This window comes from Pseudoliparis swirei, chromosome 23 (genome assembly GCF_029220125.1).
Source record: "Pseudoliparis swirei isolate HS2019 ecotype Mariana Trench chromosome 23, NWPU_hadal_v1, whole genome shotgun sequence".
NCBI classification, from domain to species: domain Eukaryota; kingdom Metazoa; phylum Chordata; class Actinopteri; order Perciformes; family Liparidae; genus Pseudoliparis; species Pseudoliparis swirei.
The window spans coordinates 23,613,262-23,630,753 of NC_079410.1; the positions used below are offsets into that span (position 1 = coordinate 23,613,262).

General features: G+C 47.8%; 1 protein-coding gene and 1 long non-coding RNA gene across 2 annotated transcripts in view; one reads left to right on the forward strand and one right to left on the reverse strand.

Moving 5' to 3' along the window:
* si:dkeyp-72e1.9 (syntaxin-binding protein 4) overlaps positions 1-17,492 on the reverse strand; it is a 55,993-nt gene that overhangs the window by 28,962 nt on the left and 9,539 nt on the right. Inside the window, exons 3-8 of the mRNA XM_056408057.1 lie at positions 15,207-15,301; positions 14,580-14,650; positions 14,425-14,499; positions 8,605-8,676; positions 7,467-7,586; positions 7,151-7,292 (exon numbers count right to left, since the gene is read on the reverse strand). Of these exons, the coding sequence (XP_056264032.1) occupies positions 7,151-7,292; positions 7,467-7,586; positions 8,605-8,676; positions 14,425-14,499; positions 14,580-14,650; positions 15,207-15,301 (575 nt within the window). The remainder of the gene's footprint in view (positions 1-7,150; positions 7,293-7,466; positions 7,587-8,604; positions 8,677-14,424; positions 14,500-14,579; positions 14,651-15,206; positions 15,302-17,492) is intronic.
* Positions 9,025-11,536, forward strand: LOC130189204 (uncharacterized). Its single transcript, XR_008830727.1, has 2 exons — positions 9,025-9,626; positions 10,561-11,536. It is a non-coding gene; the product is annotated as an uncharacterized LOC130189204 (long non-coding RNA).

Consider the following 17,492-nt stretch of genomic DNA (forward strand, 5'->3'; position numbering starts at 1 on the left):
AATCCCCTTATAATAACCAGTGTCACTTGATGCCCTGAACTACTGACTCCAACTGATCTCTGTGTGGGAGGACCATGGTCACTTTAGCATGCATGTACCCAGGATTTGGGCACCTTTTCTGGGTACAAAAGAGGTGAAATCCCCTTATAATTTGGAAATGCAAGGGAAGTTGTGTATAAACTGGGACATTTGTAAACCGTGTGTATGGGCCGGCCGAGTATGTCAAATGTCCCTAACCAATCTTTTAATTAAAAAAGAATTGCTTTAAATCAACTTAGAGTCGTGGATTCTTTTTCTAAATTAAGAGGACCATCTCTATATGAATACCCTACATTTTTGGACCATTTGCTCCAGGTTAAGTGTCACTAAAAGTACCCAGGACTTGAAGCACATTTCCTGGGTACAAAACAGGTAAAATGTCACTCAAAGTACCAGGAGAACCATGGTCACATTACTATGCAAGTACCCAGGAGTTGAAGCACCTTTCCTGGGTACAGAACAGGTAAAATGTCACTAAAAGTACCCAGGACTTGAAGCACCTTTCCTGGGTACAGAACAGGTAAAATGTCACTAAAAGTACCCAGGACTTGAAGCACCTTTTCTGGGTACAAAACAGGAGAAATCCCCTTACAATAACCAGTGTCACTTGATGCCCTGAACTACTGACTCCACCTGATCTCTGTGTGGGAGGACCATGGTCAATTTAGCATGCATGTACCCAGGATTTGGGCACCTTTTCTGGGTACAAAACAGGAGAAATCCCCTTACAATAACCAGTGTCACTTGATGCCCTGAACTAATAACTCCACCTGATCTCTGTGTGGGAGGACCATGGTCAATTTAGCATGCATGTACCCAGGTTTTGGGCACCTTTTCTGGGTACAAAACAGGAGAAATCCCCTTATAATAACCAGTGTCACTTGATGCCCTGAACTAATAACTCCACCTGATCTCTGTGTGGGAGGACCATGGTCAATTTAGCATGCATGTACCCAGGTTTTGGGCACCTTTTCTGGGTACAAAACAGGAGAAATCCCCTTATAATAACCAGTGTCACTTGATGCCCTGAACTACTGACTCCACCTGATCTCTGTGTGGGAGGACCATGGTCAATTTAGCATGCATGTATCCAGGATTTGGGCACCTTTTCTGGGTACAAAACAGGAGAAATCCCCTTATAATAACCAGTGTCACTTGATGCCCTGAACGACTAACACAAACTGATACTTGTGTGGGAGGACCATGGTCACTTTAGCATGCAAGTACCCATGTTTTGGGCACCTTTTCTGGGTACAAAACAGGAGAAATCCCCTTAAAATAACCAGTGTCATTTCACATACATGGCCGGCCCATACAAGTGTATGCCAAATGATCCATTTTAGGGTCATTTCACATACTCGGCCGGCTCATGAAAGTGTATGTCAAATGACCCATTTTAGAGTCATTTCACATACTCGGCCGGCCCATACAAGTGTATGTCAAATGACCCATTTGAGGGTCATTTCACATACTTGGCCGGCCCATACAAGTGTATGTCAAATGACTCTAGGGCCATTTCAACTACACATGTATGGGCCGGCCGTGTATGCCAATTGACCCCGTCATGATAGTAGCATGTGGCTAATTAGCGATTTTTCAACAAGCTCCAAAACGCTTGAAATTAGAACACCAGATGGCCATGGATGCCCTGAACAACATACTCTAAGCACAAGTCTGTAGACCCTTCAGAAAGCTAACTTCCGTTAGCAGCATGATAGCTAGCTAAAACCAACTAATCCTTGAAGAGTGTCTCCTGTTGTATACTATATCAAGTTTTTTCAAAAATGACCAAAAAATAAATAATAAAATAATAAATTCCCATTGGCCCATTGAAATCAACAGTCTAATGGTCACTAACAGTCTCAGCAATTCAATAAATGAATCAAGAGCGCCATCTAGTGATATTTCAATGTGTTACGTAAATTGACCCACAAGTAACCCATTCGTCCCGTCGAATGTATGTTGTCTGCAGAAACAATGTCATCGTGGTTACTTTCCTGGATGGCGGAATACATTGCATGTATTTTTTGTGTCATAAGGGACAAGTTCCCTAGCCAAAAGCCGTGGGTTGATAGATCCATCCGTGAAGCTGTGAACGCCCGTACTGCTGCCTATAACTCCGGTCTTGTATCCGGCAACATGGACGAGTACAAGGCAGCGGTCTATGGACTGAGGAGGGCGGTGAAGGACGCCAAAAGGAGGTACCGAGACAGAGTGGAATCACAGATGGAGCAGCGCGACACCAGGCGCCTATGGCAGGGGCTACGGACTATCACAAACTACCAGAGCAGACCCCGCGCAATGGTGAGTGCCGACGCATCCCTAGCGGACGACCTGAACTCATTTTATGCACGGTTTGAGGCTAGCAACAACAGCGCTAGCTCGCCGCTAACAACAACACCGTTAAGCGTAGCCGAGGTGAGTTCTACCGCTGGGGATGAACACACTCTCTGTGACCGAGCACAGTGTGAGGAGGGCTCTGTTGAGGGTGAACACCAGGAAAGCTGCAGGTCCAGATGGCATATCTGGGCGAGTACTGAAGACCTGTGCTAACCAGCTAGCTCCAGTGTTCACCACAATATTCAACCTCTCCTGGCTGAGTCCGTGGTCCCCGCCTGCTTCAAGAGATCCACTATTGTCCCTGTGCCCAAGAATGCTTCTCCAGCATGTATGAATGACTACCGACCGGTGGCCCTCACCTCGGTGGTCATGAAATGCTTTGAGAGGCTGATAAAGGACTACATCTGCGCCTTCCTCCCTTCCTCCATGGACCCGCTGCAGTTTGCTTATCGCCCAAACAGATCCACGGATGATGCTGTCTCCCAGGTACTGCACACCACACTCTCTCATCTGGACAGCCAGAGGGCCGGCTATGTGAGACTGCTGTTCATTGATTATAGTTCAGCTTTCAACACCATAGTCCCTCCAGACTGGCGGCAAGCTGATTGAGCTGGGACTGAACACCCCCTGTGTGCTTGGATCCTGGACTTCCTGACCGCCAGGCCACAGGTGGTCAGGGTGGGCAGACACACCTCAAATCCCTCACCCTGAACACAGGATCCCCCAGGGTTGCGTCCTCAGCCCCTACTGTACTCCCTGTACACACATGACTGTGTGGCCAGGTTCAGCTCCAACACCATCATCAAGTTTGCGGATGACACAGTGGTGGTGGGCCTGATCTCCGACAACGGCGAGAAGGCCTACCTGGAGGAAGTTGCTGATCTGTCACTCTGGTGCCAGGACAACAGCCTCATCATGAATGTCACCAAAACTAAGGAGCTGATTGTGGACTTTAGGAGGGTACAACAACAGAGGACGTACTCACCACTGGGGATTAACGGGACTACTGTGGAGAGGGTGAGCGGGTATAAATACCTGGGAGTCCACATCACCGAGGATCTGACATGGTCAACAAACACAGACACTCTGGTGAGAAAGGCAAGGCAGCGCCTCTACCACCTCAGGCAGCTGAGGAAATTTAAAGTTTCCCAGAGGATCCTTCAGTCCTTCTACTCTGGAGCTGTAGAGGCGTCCTGACAGGAAGCATCACAGCCTGGTTTGGCAACTGCTCCGCTCAGGACAGGAAGGCTCTGCAGAGAGTAGTGCGTTCGGCTGAACGCACTATTGGAACTACACTCCCCACCCTGCAGGACTTGTACACCAGGAGGTGCAGAACCAGAGCCGGCAGGATCATGAAGGATCCTCACCACCCCAACAACAGACTGTTTCAGCTGCTGCGGTCAGGCAGGCGCCTCCGTAGTCACGCTGCAAGAACAGAGAGACTGAGACGGAGTTTCTTTCCTCAGGCCATCAGGATTGTGAACTCCGACCTCACCAGGACCCCCACATAGACCCACACAACTGCCCCTCTTAGGCACACACACACACACACACACACACACACACTTACTGTAAATATTGTGTTGTTTTTTATTTGTAAATAGTGTGTACTTGTTGCCCTTGCACATTCCTGCTGAGCATTGCCACTTTCATTTCACTGCACACCCTGTGTGTGTATGTGACAAATAAAACATCTTGAATCTTGAATCTTGAATCTTCAACACGTCTTCAACACGTCTTCAACACGTCTTTAACACGTCTTCAACACGTCTTTAAATGTCTTCAACACGTCTTCAACACGTCTTCAACACGTCTTTAAATGTCTTCAACACGTCTTCAACACGTCTTCAACACGTCTTTAAACACGTCTTTAACACGTCTTTAACACGTCTTCAACACGTCTTTAACACGTCTTTAAATGTCTTCAACACGTCTTTAACACGTCTTCAACACGTCTTCAACACGTCTTCAACACGTCTTTAACACGTCTTTAACACGTCTTTAAACACGTCTTTAACACGTCTTTAACACGTCTTTAACACGTCTTCAACACGTCTTTAAATGTCTTCAACACGTCTTCAACACGTCTTCAACACGTCTTTAACACGTCTTTAACACGTCTTTAAACACGTCTTTAACACGTCTTTAACACGTCTTTAGCACGTCTTTAACACGTCTTCAACACGTCTTTAACACGTCTTTAAATGTCTTCAACACGTCTTTAAATGTCTTCAACACGTCTTCAACACGTCTTCAACACGTCTTTAACACGTCTTTAACACGTCTTTAACACGTCTTTAAATGTCTTCAACACGTCTTTAACACGTCTTCAACACGTCTTTAACACGTCTTCAACACTTCTTTAACACGTCTTTAACACGTCTTTAACACGTCTTTAAATGTCTTCAACACGTCTTCAACACGTCTTTAACACGTCTTTAACACGTCTTTAACACGTCTTTAACACGTCTTTAAATGTCTTCAACACGTCTTCAACACGTCTTTAAATGTCTTCAACACGTCTTCAACGCGTCTTTAACACGTCTTTAACACGTCTTTAACACGTCTTTAAATGTCTTCAACACGTCTTCAACACGTCTTTAACACGTCTTCAACACGTCTTTAACACGTCTTTAACACGTCTTCAACACGTCTTTAACACGTCTTTAACACGTCTTCAACACGTCTTCAACACGTCTTTAATACGTCTTTAACACGTCTTTAACACGTCTTCAACACGTCTTTAACACGTCTTTAAACACGTCTTTAACACGTCTTTAACACGTCTTCAACACGTCTTCAACACGTCTTTAACACGTCTTCAACACGTCTTTAAATGTCTTCAACACGTCTTCAACACGTCTTTAACACGTCTTTAAATGTCTTCAACACGTCTTTAACACGTCTTCAACACGTCTTCAACACGTCTTCAACACGTCTTTAACACGTCTTTAACACGTCTTTAAACACGTCTTTAACACGTCTTTAACACGTCTTCAACACGTCTTTAACACGTCTTTAAATGTCTTCAACACGTCTTTAACACGTCTTCAACACGTCTTTAACACATCTTTAACACGTCTTTAAATGTCTTCAACACGTCTTTAACACGTTTTTAAATGTCTTCAACACGTCTTTAACACGTCTTTAACACGCCTTCAACACGTCTTCAACACGTCTTTAACACGTCTTTAACACGTCTTTAACACGTCTTCAACACGTCTTTAACACGTCTTTAACACGTCTTTAACACATCTTCAACACGTCTTTAACACGTCTTCAACACGTCTTTAACACGTCTTTAAATGTCTTCAACACGTCTTTAAATGTCTTCAACACGTCTTTAACACGTCTTTAACACGTCTTTAACACGTCTTCAACACGTCTTCAACACGTCTTTAACACGTCTTTAACACGTCTTTAAATGTCTTCAACACGTCTTTAACACGTCTTTAACACGTCTTCAACACGTCTTTAACACGTCTTCAACACGTCTTCAACACGTCTTCAACACGTCTTTAACACGTCTTCAACACGTCTTTAAATGTCTTCAACACGTCTTTAAATGTCTTCAACACGTCTTTAACACGTCTTTAACACGTCTTCAACACGTCTTCAACACGTCTTCAACACGTCTTCAACACGTCTTCAACACGTCTTTAACACGTCTTTAACACGTCTTCAACACGTCTTTAACACGTCTTTAAATGTCTTCAACACGTCTTAACACGTCTTTAACACGTCTTTAACACGTCTTTAACACGTCTTCAACACGTCTTTAACACGTCTTTAACACGTCTTTAACACGTCTTTAAATGTCTTCAACACGTCTTCAACACGTCTTTAACACGTCTTCAACACGTCTTCAACACGTCTTCAACACGTCTTTAACACGTATTTAACACGTCTTCAACACGTCTTTAACACGTCTTCAACACGTCTTCAACACGTCTTCAACACGTCTTCAACACGTCTTCAACACGTCTTCAACACGTCTTTAATACGTCTTCAACACGTCTTCAACACGTCTTCAACACGTCTTTAAATGTCTTCAACACGTCTTCAACACGTCTTTAACACGTCTTTAACACGTCTTTAACACGTCTTTAAATGTCTTCAACACGTCTTTAAATGTCTTCAACACGTCTTTAACACGTCTTTAACACGTCTTCAACACGTCTTTAACACGTCTTTAAATGTCTTCAACACGTCTTCAACACGTCTTGTTGTGACTCTGTTGCAGGTGGAGGTTGTTGTGACTGTTGCAGGTGGAGGTTGTTGTGACTGTGTTGCAGGTGGAGGTTGTTGTGACTCTGTTGCAGGTGGAGGTTGTTGTGACTGTTGCAGGTGGAGGTTGTTGTGACTGTTGCAGGTGGAGGTTGTTATGACTCTGTTGCAGGTGGAGGTTGTTGTGACTGTGTTGCAGGTGGAGGTTGTTGTGACTGTTGCAGGTGGAGGTTGTTATGACTCTGTTGCAGGTGGAGGTTGTTGTGACTGTTGCAGGTGGAGGTTGTTGTGACTGTTGCAGGTGGAGGTTGTTATGACTCTGTTGCAGGTGGAGGTTGTTGTGACTGTTGCAGGTGGAGGTTGTTATGACTCTGTTGCAGGTGGAGGTTGTTGTGACTGTGTTGCAGGTGGAGGTTGTTGTGACTGTTGCAGGTGGAGGTTGTTGTGACTGTGTTGCAGGTGGAGGTTGTTGTGACTGTGTTGCAGGTGGAGGTTGTTATGACTCTGTTGCAGGTGGAGGTTGTTGTGACTGTGTGTTTCCTACCCGGTGACAGTCCCCTCCAGACAGGACCTCCTGGATGAAGACGGCGGGCCCGTCGGGCCGGTTGGCCCCTCCCCCGATGACGATGCCCAGACTGCTGGACCTCGCCAATGAAATGAGCTGAATCACTCCTTCACCTGGATGACTGGGGACAGGAAGTCACATGACCCTCCAGACAGAGGGCGAGGGAATCAGTCGGGTTGATGACTCAGTGCAAAACACACTTCTGTATATTTCTGCCACCAGGGGCGTGTCCAGCAGTGTGTTGGACACGCCCCTGTGGAGGCGGGGTGTGACTCGGTTCTTCATCACGGCTCACCTGAGGGAGCGCAGCATGGGCCCGGCGGTGCTGTACGTGTTCTGAGAGCCCGCCGGACTCAGCAGCAAAGGACTCTGGGAGCGAGACGAGGACCCGGACGATGTGCTGTCCAGGTAGCGGCTTCCTTTGTCAGAAACAACAACAACACACAACTGAGTGAGTCCCACAGGGGGGGTGGCTTCACATCATCATCGTCATCATCAGTATTCACATGATGATGACGAGGGTTTGGAAGCTCTTCTTCCACATGTCAGATGGACGACACTGAAACAGAACTCCTCTCCAGGCGTGTTCACAGGAACACGCCTTCAGCCGGAGTCAAACCCACATCGGCCCAGACTGATGCTCCTCCTCTCCGTTGCCGGGGGCGACCGCCTCCTCCTCTCAGGACTCTCTGGACTCTCCCCACAAACACATTCAATGAACCAGGAGTAGTTATGGCACTTTACATACTGTCAGGGTGTAATAGTTTATTTTGATTCTGTAGTCTTGAGCTTTAAATTAATACATATAGAAAGATATTATAATAGGAAATATTAGGGGAATATTATTATTATGAATGTGTTATGAAGCATAGGGGGACCTTTGACCCCTCCATTCTGATAGCGGACTTTTATCCAACAGGAAGGTGTTAAGGCTGAACTACATTTGAGAGGAGCTGATTGGCTGATTCTGGGACTAAGACTCTGGACTGGGGGAACATGGTTCTCTTTGGTCTTGACCCGGGTCCTTCAGGCTGGTTCCTGTTGAGCCCGGATCACCACGAAACCCACGACCCTGAGCCTCCACTGTTTGTTAAACTTGTTGCCATTAAATATTGTTAAAGTTAATTCACGCCATCCGGAGCCTGATGTCCATCACCTGCCAAGGGCCCGGTTTGAGTTCCTCTTCTAATACGCATCACGTCCGTGTGATTGGTCAGTCTCTGTCTCCAGGTCTGGACCGGCACTGAGCCCAGGGCCCGGCTCACGTGAGATGCTCTCACACATCTGGACCGGCTGCCTCCCTCCCAGAACACATGTTGGACATGATGTCATGGACCGGCGCACACGAGACGGACTCCATCCCCCTGGAGGCGGAGTGCTGTTACTGCGCCCACATTACATGACAACAGGTCAGCCACACAGGACGGGGGGGCCCACCTGGCTGGACGGGCGAGCTGCGGGTCGACTCGGTGCCGTACTTCTCCAGCAGCTCGGCAAATTCTCTCCTATGGAAACCAGAAGAGAACCAGGATGGGGATCAGAGTGTTTCAGAACGGGACCAGAACTCACCTGGACCTGAGTTACGGAGAAACGCGCCTTTAAAAGCATCGCAGAGGATCCTATCAGAGGTCAGCAGGAGGTCAGTGTGTGGAGAGAGCACCTGTCGTCACCTGAAGCCCCGGAGGTGAGCCCGGGTCAGGGAGGTCACTGAGCAGGTCACAAATACAACAGACCGAGCAGCCGGACCGGTGAGCAAGAGGAGGAGTGATGTCAGGTTAGAGGGAGAGCTGTGATCCACAGTAGCAACATGCTAACGCCGCTCTGCGCTCGCTGTCTGTCCCACCAGCTGACAGAGATAAAAATTTATGTTATGTTATTGCTTACCGTATCTTAAACTCAACAATCAGAGGAGCTTCCCGAACTCCGCGTTCCCACCCGAAGGTTGTGTTATGGGTTTGGGGAGTCGGATAAGGAAGTGATAATAAACCAGACGGAAGGAATATGTCAACATGTCCTCAGTTCCACTTCTCCATTGGTGTTGTGTGTGTGTGTAAAGCTTTCAATAAAAGGCTGGACCAAAGGGGTGCTCGATGGAATGTCTTGGAGGTCGTCGTGTTCAGAGCATGTGCGACTGAGCTTCCCCTTTGGTCCAAAGCTTTGACCAAAGATACTACGTTGTCTGTGATTCATTCTCACCTCCTTGACCGTGAATATTTTAAATGATATAGAGAGGAAAAAAACCTATCATAACTTGGTGCCGTGACCCGGATCCCAACATACCCATCGGCTGGATTTTTCTTTTTCCTGCGGAGCCACTGACACCTGTGCAAGGCCCCGACTGATCATCGGATTAAGAGACCGCTCAGCAGTGGATAAATTCTGCAGAAAGGAGATCCAGTCGTGGATTGACGGGATCCGGCGGATCGGAAGACCGAGGGAGACTGACCCAGACAAAGTACGTATGGTTTTGCCCTTTTTGCGAGAAATAAAGGTTGACGCGTCGGAAAAAAAGGAAATAAATAAGGGTTTGCCCTTTTTGCGAGAAATAAAGGTTGATTAAAGGTCGTAAAAATAAGTGTTAGGTGTTTGTTTAGCTTTGTTTGTTTATATTTGTTTGTGGATGAATGCTGTGGCTCTATTGAATCAGCGTCGGCCGAAACCTTCCAGGCCAACATACACCGACGGCCTGTTCAAGTAGACAACCACAGATTGGCAGTTTTGGGTAAAGAAACAAGGAATTGTACTAATACTATACGATCACACCATAAACAATGGGTAATTCTCACGGAAAGCCTGAAGGCGAATTTTCAGGCGACACATTGTTTATGTTCAAACAGGACTCAGATAGTGTGAAATATCTGAAAAAATGGAAAACAAAATACGGCTTTTCCGGCGAACTAAACGTTTTTGAGATAGAAACAATCTGTAAGAATCTAAAAACCATCGCCATAGAAAACAAAAAACCCAGACTCAGCGAATCAAAACACCACGAACTAGAACAAGCAGAACAGTGGTTCCGAGCAGCAAAAGAGAGGGCACAAGCCCAAGTAAAAGAAAAATTATGGGCTACCAAGAAGTCTATTCAAGGCCGTTGCTATTTTGAGTCATGGGCAATGCCATGTCTCAACAGGAGGGATGGTATCTATGATAGAACAAAACTACTTAAAATTTTTTGTAAAGCATGTGTGCCATGCATCAAGCACAACCCTCAAGGAAACCTAATCATTCATAGACGACCCTACCGCCTACCACTAACTCACCCAGATTTAGAGCAAGTGGGTGAGAAAGAAACAATAGTGGAGTACATGAAGAAGACCATGATGGGGAGAGGAGTCAGGGAAGCAAATGTCTTGCCAGATTCACCTGTCTCCCCCATTATGTCTGTACAGGTCGGCGACTGGGTCTGCATCCGCGTCATCAAGAAAAAGACGTGGAGCGACGCTCGCTGGGAGGGACCATTCCAAGTCCTTCTGACGACTGCAACCGCTGTAAAGATAGCCGAGAGGACCACCTGGATACATCTCTCCCATTGCAAACTGTTCCCTACAGAAATCCCGGACCAGTGCCCTGATCCCGAGACGACCACGAGCAAAGGGGAAGACTGACTTCAAAGGGGGCTGTCCGCTTAAAAGACAGCCATCTCAACGTCAGTGAAGAAACCAACAATCCCTGCTCTTAGGTGTCGCCTCGGGTGATGGAGCGAGAGGTCCCGAGGAACTCAAACGAGAGGAGCAAGGGAGATCAATGCTCCCGTTTAAGAAAATATAACGAAACCTTTTGGTTTAAGCTTGTATGACATAATTGTGTAAAACTCCTCACAAGGAACGGACAATTATTGATGTGAAACTGCTGACTAAAAAGTGTAAATCCCAAAGAGATTGTTGTGCTGTTACTAACAAATAATGTGTAAACAAATAATCATGCTTAGACTGCTTAACCCAAATACGTAAATCACATGCTGCTTAGAAATTAGACAAATCAAATGAGTGCCCTTATTGACCATGTTTAAATAATAAGCAATAGCATAAACAGGAGGGAACTGACAGAGATAGAAATGTATGTTATGTTATTGCTTACCGTATCTTAAACTCAACAATCAGAGGAGCTTCCCGAACTCCGCGTTCCCACCCGAAGGTTGTGTTATGGGTTTGGGGAGTCTGATAAGGAAGTGATAATAAACCAGACGGAAGGAATATGTCAACATGTCCTCAGTTCCACTTCTCCATTGGTGTTGTGTGTGTGTGTGTAAAGCTTTCAATAAAAGGCTGGACCAAAGGGGTGCTCGATGGAATGTCTTGGAGGTCGTCGTGTTCAGAGCATGTGCGACTGAGCTTCCCCTTTGGTCCAAAGCTTTGACCAAAGATACTACGTTGTCTGTGATTCATTCTCACCTCCTTGACCGTGAATATTTTAAATGATATAGAGAGGAAAAAAACCTATCACCAGCCACCTGTCTCTCTCTCTCAGTCCAGAGACTCTGGAACGCCCGCTGACTCTAGTGCTGTCGTCATGGTTACTGCTCTGACCCTTTTAAGAGGTTATCTGACCCTGCGTGACACGTTACTGACATGTTTACGTGTAGCGCAGCTGCTGAGCATGCTAAGCTATCGCTAAGCTAGTTCCGTTTTTAAAAGAAGAACACGAAGTCTGCTGAGGGGCAGGCAGACAGGCAGAGAGACAGAGAGAGACAGACAGACAGACAGACAGACAGACAGACAGAGAGACAGACAGACAGAGAGACAGAGAGAGACAGGCAGACAGAGAGACAGACAGACAGGTAGACAGACAGAGAGACAGACAGACAGGCAGAGAGACAGACAGACAGACAGAGAGACAGAGAGAGACAGGCAGACAGAGAGACAGACAGACAGGTAGACAGACAGGTAGACAGACGGACAGAGAGACAGACAGACAGAGAGAGACAGGCAGACAGAGAGACAGACAGACAGACAGACAGAGAGACAGAGAGAGACAGGCAGACAGAGAGACAGACAGAGAGGTAGACAGACAGGTAGACAGACAGGTAGACAGACAGACAGACAGAGAGACAGACAGACAGGCAGAGAGACAGACAGGCAGACAGAGAGACAGACAGACGGACAGAGAGACAGACAGACGGACAGAGAGACAGAGAGACAGGTAGACAGAGAGAGACAGGCAGACAGAGAGACAGACAGGTAGACAGACAGACAGAGAGACAGAGAGTGACAGGCAGACAGAGAGACAGAGAGACAGACAGACGGACAGAGAGACAGAGAGAGACAGGTAGACAGAGAGAGACAGGCAGACAGAGAGACAGAGAGAGACAGGCAGACAGACAGGTAGACAGAGAGACAGACAGACAGGCAGACAGAGAGACAGACAGACGGACAGAGAGACAGAGAGAGACAGGTAGACAGAGAGAGACAGGCAGACAGAGAGACAGACAGACAGACAGAGAGACAGACAGGTAGACAGAGAGACAGACAGACAGGTAGACAGACAGACAGAGAGACAGGCAGAGAGACAGACAGGTAGACAGACGGACAGAGAGACAGACAGACAGAGAGAGACAGGCAGACAGACAGACAGACAGAGAGACAGAGAGAGACAGGCAGACAGAGACAGACAGACAGACAGACAGGTAGACAGACAGACAGAGACAGGCAGACAGAGAGACAGACAGACAGGTAGACAGACAGAGAGACAGAGAGACAGGCAGAGAGACAGAGAGAGACAGGCAGACAGAGAGAGAGACAGACGGACAGAGAGACAGTATAATCCCCTGCAGGTTGGTTAAAGCACAGTGGATTAAGTCCTCGTCACTAAACTCTCCTCAGGCTGTCATCACACCACGAAGACCACCGCCTCCAGCCCAAAGACCTCCAGACCCCCAGACCTCTAGACCTTCAGACCTCTAGACCTTCAGACCCCTAGACCTTCAGACCTCTAGACCTCTAGACCTTCAGACCCCCAGACCTCTAGACATTCAGACCTCTAGACCTTCAGACCCCTAGACCTTCAGACCTCTAGACCTTCAGACCCCCAGACCTCTAGACATTCAGACCTCTAGACCTTCAGACCCCCAGACCTCTAGACCTTCAGACCTCTAGACCTTCAGACCCCTAGACCTTCAGACCTCCAGACCCCCAGACCTCTAGACCTTCAGACCTCCAGACAACTAGACCCCCAGACCTCTAGACCTTCAGACCTCCAGACCTCTAGACCTTCAGACCTCTAGACCTTCAGACCTTCAGACAACTAGACCCCCAGACCTCTAGACCCCCAGACCTCCAGGACTCTGAGTCCTCAGGCCCACAGTCCCATGAGGACGGGCCCGTGAGTCCTCAGCCTGCTGCTGGTGGCTGTCACCACGTCCTCAGAGTGTCTTCACTGAGCACAGCACACCGACAGGACCACCGACTGCAGAACTCGAGGTCCTGCTCATGTGCAACGCTCTCTAAGATCACACAACCATCAAGCCGTCGGACCCACACATACGGATTGGACCTGTTATCTGTGACTCATCATTTATAACTCAACAGAACACTTAGTTCAGTATCCTGTAGCTCTGTGGCACTAAACCGGTCTGCTGGTCCCAGTCCAGGCCCTGTGGGAACCAGTGTGTGCTGGTTCACTGAAACACACAGGGAGGGAAGGAAGGAAAGGAGGCCAGGCAAGGAGGCAAGGAAGGAATGAAAGGGGGTAAGCCAGGCAAGGAGGCAAGGAAGAAAGGAAAGGAAGCCAGGTGGAGGCAATAAAGGAAGGAAAGGAAGGGAAGGAAGCCAGGCAAGGAGGCAATGAAGGAAGGAAAGGTGGTAAACCAGGCAAGGAGGCAAGGAAGGAAGGAAAGGTGGTAAGCCAGGCAAGCAGGCAAGAAGGCAAGGAAGGAAGGAAAGAAAGCCAGGCAAGGAGACAAGGAAGAAAGGAAAGGAAGCCAGACAAGGAGGCAGGGAAGGAATGAAAGGGGGTAAGCCAGGCAAGGAGGCAAGGAAGAAAGGAAAGGAAGCCAGGTGGAGGCAATAAAGGAAGGAAAGGAAGGGAAGGAAGCCAGGCAAGGAGGCAATGAAGGAAGGAAAGGTGGTAAACCAGGCAAGGAGGCAAGGAAGGAAGGAAAGGTGGTAAGCCAGGCAAGCAGGCAAGAAGGCAAGGAAGGAAGGAAAGAAAGCCAGGCAAGGAGACAAGGAAGAAAGGAAAGGAAGCCAGACAAGGAGGCAGGGAAGGAAGGAGCCCCTGCGCTCTCTCTGCATCAGGTCCTGTTCCGTGAGTCTTACTTGGCCTCCTCGTCTCGGGCGATGAGGAGGCGCATGAGGCTCGTGGCTGAAGCTGCTCTCAACACGTCCACCGCTCTGAAACACAAAGCCACGGCATCACGAGAGCAAGGGAAGGAAGGAAGGAAGGAAGGAGGAGAGATTCTTCACTTCTATACCTTTCACTGGTGACTCCCACCAGACTGTCGCCGTTCACCTCCAGGATCTGGTCCCCTGGCATCAGGTTTCCTGTCAGAGGTCAGAGAGGTCAGAGGAATGTCAGAGAGAAGTCAGGGGAAGGTCAGAGGAAGGTCAGAGAGAGGTCAGGGGAAGGTCAGAGGAATGTCAGAGGAAGGTCAGAGGAAGGTCAGAGAGAAGGTCAGAGGAAGGTCAGATGACGGTCAGAGAGAGGTCAGAGGAAGGTCAGGTGAAGGTCAGAGGAAGGTCAGCCCAGTGTGGCATCAGCTACAAGGAGACAGACACTTGATAGAAACAACTAGAAGCTTTGACATTCATCTCTACTGCCGAGTTTTATATCAAAGCCGTACAATGTTTTACAACATGTGTTCTGTGTTGTGTGCATCAACATAAAAGATCATTAAGAAGCAGAGTGAACTATAAATCCACAAGGGAATGGTGGAAAGACTCTCCAGTGGTTTGAGGAGTCATCTAAATCATACTTTCACCTCACAGGCAGAGAGCAGCTCCTGTGAGGGGAGCACTCGGCCTCCACAGGCCTCTGATGCTCTGACCTTCTGTCTCAAGGTCATCTCTGAGTTGAAGAGACGACGTCCTGGAGGATACTCATCACTTGATGCAAGGCCACCCGGTAAAATCCTCTTGACGTAGACTCCAAACTCCTCTCCAGTGAACTCCTTCACTCCCCCGATCACCTTGATGCCTGTAGAGGACCAGACCCACCAGACCCACCAGGCCGATCAGAGACCACCAGACCCACAAGACCCACCAGTTTCTTCCTGCTTTAAGGGAACATGTTGGTGATCGAGTTTCAGGGTTTTGTTTCATAAAACACACAATTCATACAAACTGAAGCCGTACACCAGCCTCCAGTGCAGAGGAGGTAGACACACTCACACCTCGTGTTCATGGCTCCTGTATTTCCTTTGAGCCCTGGAGAGAATCAAGTATTACAGATCCTTTGCACACCGCACGCAGGCTTTATGAAGGACACTAAGTACGAACTAGCTTCAGTCACCACCACTTTACTAGATATCTGGTTTTAAAGCTCCACGATGAAAAGCTGAAGAACTCCAGATGGAACAAAAGCTAATTACAGTTCATACATGAATAATGATAACTTGGTACAGATGGGAATCTAAATATTGTCACGTTGTCACAGTGTGGTGTCACGTTGTGGTGTCACGTTGTGGTGTCACGTTGTCACGTTGTGGTGTCACATTGTGGTGTCACGTTGTCACGTTGTGGTGTCACGTTGTCACAGTGTGGTGTCACGTTGTGGTGTCACGTTGTGGTGTCACGTTGTCACGTTGTGGTGTCACATTGTGGTGTCACGTTGTGGTGTCACGTTGTGGTGTCATGTTGTGGTGTCACGTTGTCACGTTGTGGTGTCACGTTGTGGTGTCACGTTGTGGTGTCACGTTGTCACGTGTCACGTTGTGGTGTCACGTCACAGTGTGGTGTCACGTTGTCTTGTTGTGATGTCACGTTGTGGTGTCACGTTGTCTTGTTGTGGTGTCACGTTGTGGTGTCACGTTGTGGTGTCACGTTGTGGTGTTTCTTGTTTGATCAATACGCAACTGTGAGGTGCACGAATGGACCGAGCGGACAGCTGCTGATCACTCACTCAACAGCCCGACCTGCACGAATGTTTTTGGGAGCACCGAAGACCCATTTTGACCCAGGAAAAACCCTGTGTTGTGGTGTCATGTGGTGTCATGTTGTGGTGTCACGTTGTCATGTTGTGGTGTCATGTTGTCATGTTGTGGTGTCACGTTGTCATGTTGTGGTGTCATGTTGTCATGTTGTGGTGTCACGTTGTCATGTTGTGGTGTCATGTTGTGGTGTCATGTTGTGGTGTCATGTTGTGGTGTCATGTTGTGGTGTCACGTTGTCATGTTGTGGTGTCATGTTGTGGTGTCACGTTGTGGTGTCACGTTGTCATGTTGTGGTGTCACGTTGTCATGTTGTGGTGTCATGTTGTGGTGTCACGTTGTCATGTTGTGATGTCACACTGTCTTGTTGTGGTGTCATGTTGTGGTGTCACGTTGTCATGTTGTGGTGTCATGTTGTGGTGTCACGTTGTGGTGTCACGTTGTCATGTTGTGGTGTCACGTTGTTGTGGTGTCATGTTGTGTTGTCACGTTGTGGTGTCACGTTGTGGTGTCACGTTGTGGTGTCACGTTGTTGTGGTGTCATGTTGTGTTGTCACACTGTCTTGTTGTGGTGTCATGTTGTGGTGTCACGTCATGTTGTGGTGTCATGTTGTGTTGTCACGTTATGGTGTCACGTTGTCATGTTGTGGTGTCACGTTGTTGTGGTGTCATGTTGTGTTGTCACGTTGTGGTGTCATGTTGTCATGTTGTGGTGTCACGTTGTCATGTTGTGGTGTCATGTTGTGGTGTCATGTTGTGGTGTCACGTTGTCATGTTGTGGTGTTACGTTGTGGTGTCACGTTGTCACGTTGTGGTGTCACGTTGTTGTGGTGTCATGTTGTGTTGTCACGTTGTGGTGTCACGTTGTCATGTTGTGGTGTCACGTTGTCATGTTGTGGTGTTACGTTGTGGTGTCACGTTGTCATGTTGTGGTGTCACATTGTGGTGTCACGTTGTTGTGGTGTCATGTTGTGGTGTCACGTTGTCATGTTGTGGTGTCACGTTGTCATGTTGTGGTGTCATGTTGTGGTGTCACGTTGTCATGTTGTGGTGTCACGTTGTCATGTTGTGGTGTCATGTTGTGGTGTCACGTTGTCATGTTGTGGTGTCACACTGTCTTGTTGTGGTGTCATGTTGTGGTGTCACGTTGTCATGTTGTGGTGTCACGTTGTTGTGGTGTCACGTTGTGTTGTCACGTTGTGGTGTCACGTTGTTGTGGTGTCATGTTGTGGTGTCATG